General features: G+C 38.2%; 1 protein-coding gene across 1 annotated transcript; it reads left to right on the plus strand.

Moving 5' to 3' along the window:
- Window positions 1-1,189: 1,189 nt before the first annotated feature.
- LOC100708743 (arrestin domain-containing protein 3) lies at window positions 1,190-10,854 on the plus strand. The gene is made up of 10 exons (XM_013264606.3): window positions 1,190-1,461; window positions 1,965-2,022; window positions 2,107-2,254; window positions 2,571-2,667; window positions 2,749-3,005; window positions 3,162-3,348; window positions 6,274-6,656; window positions 6,808-6,967; window positions 8,161-8,249; window positions 10,432-10,854. The coding sequence occupies exons 1-9, from the start codon at window positions 1,206-1,208 to the stop codon at window positions 8,244-8,246; spliced, it is 1,632 nt and encodes a 543-aa protein (XP_013120060.3). The 5' UTR covers window positions 1,190-1,205; the 3' UTR covers window positions 8,247-8,249; window positions 10,432-10,854.
- Window positions 10,855-11,271: the final 417 nt, after the last annotated feature.

Below are 11,271 nucleotides of genomic sequence, written 5' to 3' on the forward strand. Positions count from 1 at the left end.
TGAGACAGACTAAGACACCGACTTGGCACTGAGACCAGGACACATGACTGACAGGGGGGTCATAGGAGATGTACGAACATGGGAACATGGGGCACAGTAACAGAAACCTGAAGACTAGAAACTAAGGATATAACACACAGTAGCAGATCAGTAGGGAGCACTAAAACTACGAATAACACTAAATTAAATAATATAAATTAATAATAATAAACACACACACACTAAACTCAGGACCATGACACAACGACGTTAAACTAAGCAATCACAACAGGCAGGGTAATTACTGAAGGGCCTATCGGACAAATATAAACCAGCGTGTCCACAAAATAATTTACACTAAAATCTACACTGCAATCTGGAAGAGGGGAAAAATTGTTAAATTGTTTCGACTGACTTTTTTTTTTTTTTTTTTTTTTTTTTTTTTACCGTTCAGACCCAGCAAACTGCATGCAGACTTTCTTAGAACAAGTCATTTTTCCGCATAATCAGGGGCGAGCCAAAATCAGTCTACGTCACAGAATTCAGCGCAATTCGGCACAAAGGACACGATAGTTTCTTCAACACCCAGATGGGACGAATCTGAATCATTGCTGACGAAACAAAACAAACTCTCTCTGCTGAATGGGACGGAATATCCCCGAATAATCATACCGATACCTAATGCTCGCATCCTACACACAGGGACACATGTTTTTGCCCAGTCTGACTCTGACGAGTGATTTTGGTGATGCAAAAGTTTATAAGAGCATCCTTCAATTTTCTTAGCCCGGGGTTGGAGCCTATCGCTGTTGTCACGGGGTGAAATTTGCGATACTCTATACAGTTTTTGATTGATCGCTAGTCCATTACAGATGGACTAGCGGCAGATACCACATATATGAGCGCCCAATTCACAGTCACCAGCACATCATAAGCATATTTTAATAGGTTTCGGGGTTTTACTGGAATATACTTTAAAAACCTGCCAATTTGCTGTGAATGTAATCTTCTTCTTGTGAGCATCGTTTGTGACCTGGTAGTGTTTCTCACATCACTCTAAACTGCATAAATATATGAGGTTTCTCTTTATATGATATTTAGATATATATGATATTGGGTAGAATGATAAATTACGATCTCACTCTTTAGGCGGAGCTTCCTGTAATATCGCTTACATCAGTTTATCAGTGCCTGGAAAAACGCTCTGCATTTCACTCGGCTCTGAAATGTCTCCCATAAAGAACTTAAATGTGACTTTTGAAACAATCAGTGACAACAGCAGCTATTCTGAAGGCGATACCATAGTGGGCACAGTTAGTTTCAGGTTGAAAAAAGACGTCAAAGTCAAGAGCGTTTATGTAAAAGCCAAAGGAGAAGCTAACGTAGAATGGACAGAAGTAGGTGTACCTGTCGAGAGACTGCAAAGTGCGCACAGGAGATATTTCAAAGTGAAGGAATACTTGGTTGCAGAAAATCATGAAGGTAGGATGTCAAAGTCAAACAGAGTTTGTTGTACTTAAAGGTGTTTGTAGCTATGAAATTTATCAGGAAATGTGGCAATGTGTTGTATTAAAAAGCGAAATTGCTACAGTTAGATTCCTTACTTTAAAAAAAACCCAAAAGGTTATTTTTCTTCTTATGAAGTGAAGAGTCTGAGGAAAGATATGTCCCAAAATAATAAGAACAAAAATCTAAATAAATAAATGAATAAATAAAGACATCTTATCGAGGTGTGCATGATAGGATTCCAGGTCAAACCACAAAAAAGATTGAGAACTAATTCAAGTTGGTTAACTTGTCTTTTATTATCTGTTATTGGCAGCTATAGTTAAAAAATATTAACACTTTTATCTGTAATGCCAAACAAAACAAAAGGCGGACAGAAGGAAGTATCAATGGGTTCAATAGTGTAGCAGAGAAAAAGAAAACAGTTAACTTTGAGAATATGAGATTGAGATCAAATGTTAATCAAACGACTCTTGCAGGGACTGTTCTTCCAAAAAGAGTGCACATCTTTAAGTTCAGGCTCAAAATCCCAGAGGGGTAAGTGAGAATTTGCAGCATCCAACATTAATAAATATCTTGCTTTTGCAAATGAATGCATTCCTGATTAGTTCTGTTTTACAGGAGGATGCCTTCGTCCTTCAAGGGAAAACATGGAAATATTGTCTACACCTTTGAAGCCAAGATATCTAGGAGCTGGCGACTGCCTTCGAAAGTACTAAAAGAGATCAACTTTGTGTCAAAGTCCTGTCCACACACTCCTCAAATGATGGTAAACACTAGAGTGACATATGTTAAACATCAGATTTTTGGAAAATGTGTTCTAACTATTCAATAAAAAATGTTTCAGATTCAAAAACCTGAGTTACCTTTTACACTTTAAAGTTTTTTGTTTATATATCTCAGGGATAGTCATCAGTTCAAAGATACCAACAGTGTAAATGTAACATACAAGAGAATTCAGCGTTGATGATGATTACCTGGACTAGATCTGAAGCCTAAAAACAACATTGAGGTATTTTCTTCTGCATTTTCTCCACATGAGGCATTTAGTTGATCTGGAAAAATGTTTATTTGGTTTGTTATAGTGTCCACAGTCCAGTTCAGTGCATAAAAAGATGAGTGGTCTCTCCAAGGGACAGGTCCAGATCTGTGCTACCATTAACAGAGGAGTTTGTTCTCCAGGTAAAGCATCTGCAACGTGCTCTAGCAAATGTTGATAGAGTAAAAAAAATGCAGCGTATTGTTAATATTTGCTTTTGACAGGTGAAACCTTATCTGTTGTCGCCAAAATCTGCAACTCCTCTTCCAAGAACATGAGGCTCAAATTCAAACTTCAGCAGGTAACGGTGTACAGTTGCCAGGACAACACTAATAGCAGCAAGGAAACGCTGTTCAAAGTGGTCGGAGACACTATCCGTCCAAACTCAGAGCAAACTGCCTCCTGCCAGCTGAAAGTTCCCAGTGATGCCATTCCCACCCTCCGTAACTGTGAAATCATCTCAGTTGAATATTACATAAAGGTAAGAAACAATACATTTGTTTTACCTCAGAAATGAACCTGCTTTTTTGCAAACATTTGTGGATAAATAATAAAAAGTAAACATGTGTCTAAACACAACATCTTTATTGCAGATTATAATGCTTTACAAGTTTCTCCATCTCTGACTGTTTCCCAGGTGTATCTGGACGTTAGTTTTGCCCTTGACCCAGAGGTGGTGTTTCCACTGGTCATCCTTCCTTCTAAATTTGCTCCAACTCAGAGTCGTGAGGCTTTGGGGCCTGAGACAGTTGAGCCTCCAGCTTACAGCGAGTTCACATCCTCTACTCTCCCCACTGGATTGGATCCTATACTCACAGGGTCAGGTGTTTATCAATACTCCACCCCAGATCCCACTCAGCATGCAAATATAACAAGTGATTGTAACCAGTGGCCACCAGGTGCTGTTTCACAGGGTTTTTCAGTTCCAGCTTTCATAGCACCGTCTGTGCAACATCCAGGCCCTACTGCTCTGCGTGGAGAAGAACCTCCACTATATTTGTCCATTTACCAGCATCAGAATGAATGAATGACTGTAGAAGCTGAACTGGATTTATTAAGCGAATAAGCCAAAAATAAACTGTAAGCGATTTCTTTAGTCACTGGATAATTGTTCAGACATTTTTTCGTACTGAGAAAGTTACTTTGAAATGAACTGAATTTACTTTTTGGGATTCCTTACCTGGATGATTGAGCATGTGTCAAAACATTTTGTAAATCCTACATATGAATATATTCCTGGTCCCAGACTGTCTCAAGATGTACCATAATGTTTCTAACTCTTTGTGGGTAACATGTATCGGAAAATGTGACATAGAGCTGGGCTTTTAGGAGTTATGGTGAACAACTCCAGCCAAATTGACATCCTCCACTGATGTGTTGCCTACTTTTTGTGCTAGTATTGTGTTTGTGTCACCCATTGAATATAAAAATAAATATAAGCTCATTAAAGTTTGATAAAACTTAATATTTTAACATCATTCGTTCATATGTGCAACAAACTTTTTTGTTCTTTTTACTAAAACATGTTTTATACCCAAGCTTAAAGATCATTAAGTAGGAAATAATTTGAATCATAAGCCTGACATTTATCTGCTGAAAACAGGACAAAAAATCTCAATTCCTGTTTTTATGTGCAGGGAGTTAGGAATTTTATCCCGATAGCATCCTATGTGGTGAATCTTTACAGAGAAAAAGACCACATAACCATTCAGCCTCACAAACTGTGCCATTCCTCTAAGACTTGTTGTCTTGCTAAAACAGATTTACACCCCATCCATCCATCCATCCTCATCCGCTTTATCCGAGATCGGGTCGCGGGGGCAGCAGCCTAAGCAGAGAAGCCCAGACCTCCCTCTCCCCAGCCACCTCCTCCAGCTCATCCGGGGGAACACCAAGGCGTTCCCAGATTTACACCCCTTTAAACCTAATTAGTATTCCATGGAGTCGTAGCACCTGGGTTGCAGGCAATAAACCATGCGTGCCACAGTGGCAAATATTGCATGTTTACCACTAAAGGTGGTATCGGTTGCAATGGTTTTCTAGTGGAAGGAGAGACTGTACTGTTAGCATTTGTAAAAAGATCTGCCAGTCATGGGTGGAGAATAGGAACAGCACTTGTAAGAGTGATCTTGAATAGTTTAAACTCCTTTGGACAGTTGTAAAGCATTTCATTGCAAACAAAGAAATCTAAATGATACTTAAACATTTCATCCCCCCTTAAGAGGATTAAAAAGTGTCACATGGTCACTATTTATTGTATTTATTGCTCATCTATTGATATTGTGAATCCTTAGCTCCTCCCACCTGCTGCTGTTGCTCAGACAACACAAGCACATGACCATAGGATAGGCTACTTTCGCCTGCCACCAAAATGGAAAAAGTGCTAGTGAACGTCTGTTTTTTCCTCTGCATCATTTTCAAAGGTAACATGTGTCGCTGTTTACCTCATTAGTGTAGCTGTTTTTAATTTTAGCTGTTCGAACTGTTGTAAACATTTCTTAAGTAGCTGAAAGGCAATTTGCAAGTGATGAAGCTGATAAAGGAGATAACAAATTTAATCTGTCTATACAAACAAAAACTGTGGGTGAGAAGTTTAAGGTCATGCCCAAAATTTCTTGTTTTCACTGAAAGCTCGTACATATATTGATAAAAAACGCTGACAGGGTTTGAACCATTGATTTTTACATTAAAATGTTTTTCTTTGAAACTTTCTTTGAAATGTCAAACTATCTAATTTTCGCAGCATTCATGCCCTTCCAGACCTTTTTTTTATTGTAGCTGTAACTTTGTTGAAGTAATGTGGATATGCGCCCTGGTACTGGCTTTGGTCTGTTATGTGTGGGTTCAGACAAAGATCATAGCTTACAGCAGCACCCGCAGGTTGCCGGTTTTCATTCCCTTGCAGATGTCAGCATTTTTGGGATCACTGTTTTGTTAATGGTACCTAATGAAGTGTGAGTGGGTTTAACAGAGAAACAGGTCTGCAGGTGTCATTTTCTCAAAAACCACCAGATCTTTGCCCTATTTGTAAAGCAAAGCAGGTGCAGTTATAATTCCTGTATTACATCAGAACTATGAAAAAACAGCAGTGTTTAAAATGAAGGGCATATTTATAGACTATAACTGATTGACACCTGTAAAGGTTTTTATTTAAACAGCTAGATTTACATTTTTTTTATATGTAATGAGTGTGAACTTCGCTGCTTGGTCAGTTAGTCTTGGTTTCAAATGCATTACGCATAGGTTCAGTCAGTGGTTTCAAGCAAAGCAGAGCATTGCAGAGCTAAACAGATGAAGCTCCATTACAGGATTTATCAACCTTTAAAAAACAATAACAACAACAAAAAATTACACATGTGCTTGTTTATTTAGTTGTTTTACTGTTGAATGAAGTGCTCTTGCACTTGTGTGGTTACAAACCGCATGTTGAGCCATGTTTGCCTGGATTTGCATGTGTTTGTCCACTTAAGTAGTAATGCTAATGTGGTTGACACACAAAAAATGAGTACAGCAGAGAGCAGTTGTAGGTTACCTAGATAAGTTTGTGGTTCTCTACAGGCAGGCCCGTGGGCTTGGTACTGACTGCTAATCAGTTATGTTACCTTGTTTTAAATAATAAGAAAAGATATACAGCTTTTTGCATATCAGACATGCCAAATGCATCTTTTAACACACATTTATTACATATAATTTATGGGTACTTTAATTATTTATTCTTTTATGTTTTATTTGTATGTTGTCATCCACAGAGCTGTCTGCCTTAAAGATTCAAAACAAGCTGCTGGGTAAATGTCTGCAGGTTACAGAAGGAACTGAAGGAGGTAGAGTGTCACTGGGCGAATGCAGCCCACACTCACCTTTACAGGAATGGCGTTGGCACCAAGAGAGCCAGACTGTCAGCAACTACCACACTGGAGAATGTCTGACTGCACCACAAGAACAATATGAAGGTGTTCACCTGCAGCCCTGTGTCTTCAGAACTGCAAGTAGCAAGGATGGTGATAGAAAAGAGCCAGGAAGACAGGTATGGACATGCTCCAGAAAAGGCCACCTCACTGTGGTTGGGAAGGGGCTCCACCTTACTGCTACAAAAGAATCCACTTTGGTCTTCCTTTCAAGAGGACATAAGAAGGTAATAATATTAAGGATGGAAAAACAGAAATTTTCCACATATCACAATAGCATCTTAATTACATTATTTTAAATGTATTTAAAAGCTAGAGAATATTGTTGAATGTTTTCACAAAGCTGAAAGATAAAAACGTTTGCCTCTGGTTCTTTAGAAGCAGGGCAGCAGGTGGAGAACACTTGACAGCCAGATGCTATGCAATGGGAAAACCAGGCAACATAAAAATATCAATCCTCACCTACATCTGGGGGAATCGTTGGAACCAGAGATTCTTTTCAGTTATATCTCTGATGTATACAGACAGGATGAAACAGGTAAGAATATCTCAGCCATAATTTACCCAGTGTTGTGTATATGCACGTAAACACATAACCATTTTAAAAGTTTTTGATTGAACCACTCCTATTCGGGCCTGTTTTAGACAATGACTTGCAATAAGATAAATTTATGCAAGACATAGTTTAGGCTTACAATCGGGGTTAGAGTAGTATTCTGGCACCTTTAGTTAAAGTTGTTCTTCTAGTGATGGCATTGAGATATTTGCTCAGTCATTAGAAAATCATGACATCCCATAACCGCTTACAGCTTTGAAACATCGCTTTTTCCCTCATCCGTGGGGTTTATTCATATTGCAGACAAAGGAGTGTGCATAAATGGAGTAACAACAGCAAGTGGCAGTAGTAACTTGAAATACAGCTCAAGAGATACCATCAAATACACAAACTGTTTTTGTGAAGCTTGTCTCACAAAATGTGTCTGCAAGCAAATGTGCAGTTGTTGAATTTTCAAAGGAGAGAAAAAAGTTGTAAATTTACAGTGTAGAACTGGAAAAAGATTTAAGAAAGAGAGCAGAGAAAGATGAGAAATTATTTTCAAAGGTCTATTCATCTCACTGTTGAGATGCTAAATACTCAAAGAGCACTGAATACTGGAGTATGAGCATACATCAGCTGATCACAGTTTGTACACAAATAAATATCATACTATTAGAGTACCCAAACTACCCATGTCATACTTAACCCTTGGCTATAACAGTTATTTTTTAATCCAAATGAAGTATATTATACAGTTACGCCACATAATAATAATGATTCTATATTTTTTATATAGATTTGACTCCTTCTTATTTTAGCACCAGATCCCCTGCAGATCCAATGATTTTTCTCCATGTGGACAGTGGTAAGATCTGCAAATAAAAATAATAAAATAATAATAATAATAAAAGAATGAATGTCCAGTTTTACTTATGTAAATATTTGATTTATTGTTGATGTTTGTACACTATAGAAAGCAATATTTAGTTTTCCAACACTAGATGGAGACAAATATAAGAGAGACAGCAAAGGTTGTAGTGGACATAGAGACGTTTTTTTTTTTTTCAAACTGTGTTTGACAAAAATCAATGATATGTATTTGCAGCAGTTACTAGTTAGCAAAGGGTTAAATATGAATTGCATAAAACAAATGATGCTTTTTTGGGTTTATATTCACATGCACGTTTATAGAGATCTCCTGGAAAATGGCTATGGTGGTGTTAAGTTTATTGTCTCTGTTCCTGGGGAGTCTGACTCTTTTCTTCGGTATTTACGCTGATAGGTAAGTGGCTAAAACACATAAATCATGCATTATTTATATAGATTCACTATTGGAATAAAACAAGTACTTCTTTACTTTTTAAATACTTAATAATTTAAAGGTACACTCAGTATTTTTTTAGACTATACTATACTGTACTTATATAAATATACTTAAAATAGTTTGAGATGATCATTATTATTATGATTATTATTATTATTATTATAAGTATTGGTAGTAGTAGTAGTACTACACTGTGAGAAAGAACAGGAAATGTCTGCTATACTTATTAAAGAATTTGCAAACATGCGTGGAAATAAAGTATAAAAGGCAAAGAGTCTGTATTATTTTGGGGCGATTATTATGGGGCGATCGTGGCTCAAGAGTTCCTTGTAATCGGAAGGTTGCCGGTTCGAGCCCCGGCTTGGACAGTCTCGGTCGTTGTGTCCTTGGGCAAGACACTTCACCCGTTGCCTACTGGTGGTGGTCAGAGGGCCCGGTGGCGCCAGTGTCCGGCAGCCTCGCCTCTGTCAGTGCGCCCCAGGGTGGCTGTGGCTACAATGTAGCTTGCCATCACCAGTGTGTGAATGTGTGTGTGAATGGGTGGATGACTGGATATGTAAAGCGCTTTGGGGTCCTTAGGGACTATTAAAGCGCTATATAAATACAGGCCATTTACCATTTACCATTTTAAGGAGTTTCCATCCATTCGCTTCCGCTTATCCTTTTCAGGGTCGCAGGAGCCCATCCCAGCTGTAATAGGGCGAGAGGCAGGGGTTCACCCTGGACAGGTCGCCAATCTGTCGCAGGGCTAACACACAGAGACAGACACCCATTCGCTTTCTTGTAATTTCTTTAAGTAGTCTTCAGGAACAATTCTCCAGGCTTCTTGAAGGACATTCAAGGCTCTTCTTTGGATGCTAGCTACCTTTTTTCCTTTCTTTAAGATGATCCCACAGGTCCAGGCTCTGGGGAGGAGTCTTTTGGTGTTTGGGTCATTGTCGTGTTGAAAAATTAAGCTGTAGTTCATTAGATGCTTTGTAGCTGTTGTTGGATGGTGAATCAAAATCTGATGGCAGTTTTTTGGATTCATAATTCCATCAATTCTTTCACGATTACAGACATCATTGGCTGAAATGCAGCGCAAAACCATTACAGAGCCTCCACCATGTTTTCCAGATGGCTGTAGGCACTTGCTATTGTACCTCTCTCTTTACCTCCTCCGTACATGATTTCCCTGTTTCCATTCTTGAGGAAGGGTCTCCACTGAGATAATTTCCGATACAGTATTGACGAACAAATGGATCCACAGCAGTGCCAGATGTATCTCTTGGGTATCTCAGCACACAATGCTGAGATATGCCAAGAAGCTTGGGAATTTTCTTTTTGGTGAAAAAAACAAACAAAACAATTTTATGCTTGTCAAACTGTGATATCTTTTTTTTTTTTTTTATTAATTTTTTCCTACATTCAAATCAAAGATGGGAACAAATTATGTGCTGGTAGTAACAAAGTGCCTAAAGATACAAAAAAACCCAAATGATCAGATACAAGGACTGGATTAAAAATGAGCAAAAAGACAGCCAATGTCCGAGGAAAAACTTTGAAGACCTTCAGAAAGCCTGGAGAAATATTGCTCAGAACAATATAAAAAATTACAAAAATCTCTGTGTCATTGGAGACAAGGTATAAGAAAAAAGGGGTGGCTCAAGACTTTTGCAACTTTAAATTGTTACACTAAATACCATCACATCCAAAAGAAATCTGAAACAGGAATCTCTGTAGTCCTGTGAAAGAACCCACTTGATAGGATAAGTAGCAGCCAGGTGTTGCTAATGAAATGCACTTAATGCACATTGAATTATCAAGTCCAACTCTATAAAAGCAGGAATTTTGTAAGTTTTCTAATCTGATGCATTCAGCTATGTCAACGCAATGCCAAAGAGGATGTTTCAGCAAATTCATCCCAGTGTCAGATTTTGCAATGCTTGGAGAAACTGAAAGAAAAAAAGTGTTACAGCACATAATTTACAGAATATGAATTTTTAAAGCTTCTTCTCTATAAAAAGAGCGTTGCAGCACAGCAGCAAATTGCAGCTGATGGAACCACAAGACTGCTGGAGCAATTTTCTTTGGACACATGAAATCAGTACATGTCATGCTGATAGGCATGGCTGGGTGATGATTTGTATTTGTTTTACAGCCGTCAGACCTGGACACCTTGCAGTCGTTGAGTGAGCTTGGCTGAAACTGGGTCATGCAGCAGGATAATGATCAGAAGCACAGCAGCAAGTCCAAAAAAAAACAGAAAATGATGGTGGCTAAGGCAAAGTCCAGACCTCATTCCAACTGAAATGCTGTGGTGGGACCTTGGGAGAACTTTGCACAAATGAATACCAGTAAACCTCAGAACTGAACTGAAGCAGTGTTGCAAAAACGAGTGGGCCAAAATTCCTTCACAATGAGTGAGAGAATGAAAGACATACAGAAAACAAATACTTCAAATTGTTGCTGCCAAAAGTGGTTCTATGAGCTACTGGAATGGGGTGTATGTAGTTTTTGAGCAGACAGGTATATAACAATATCTATATAGAGATATGTTCAATGGAGTTTATTGTTATGAGAGGGTAGAATATTAACCGTTAACATTTTTTGATGCTTTCAGAATAGAAAAAACGATTCTCGTGATTTCTTGTATAAATACTTGAGGGAATGCTTGTTAGATGACAGTGGCTTAAGCCTTCAATTGGATAAATACTCGGGAAAGTAATATGTGGTTTTTTCTAGGTTCTAAGCTTTACGACGATTAGACGTCCCTGCCCAGTGGTGGCTAGTGTTGCTTACTTCTATTAACATAGATATCCATTTACCGTAATAATTAAAGGTATTTCACCAGTGTAATTTACCATTTAACTTTGTCCTTTTTAGTTGTATTCCAAAATTTCTAAATTGCTGCTCTTATTTACATTTTAAACAGCATCACAAACTTTTGGAACTGATTCAAAAATATTGCATGGTTATGGCTGACATAAAATATTGTACA

This window comes from Oreochromis niloticus, linkage group LG12 (assembly GCF_001858045.2).
Source record: "Oreochromis niloticus isolate F11D_XX linkage group LG12, O_niloticus_UMD_NMBU, whole genome shotgun sequence".
Classification (NCBI taxonomy): domain Eukaryota; kingdom Metazoa; phylum Chordata; class Actinopteri; order Cichliformes; family Cichlidae; genus Oreochromis; species Oreochromis niloticus.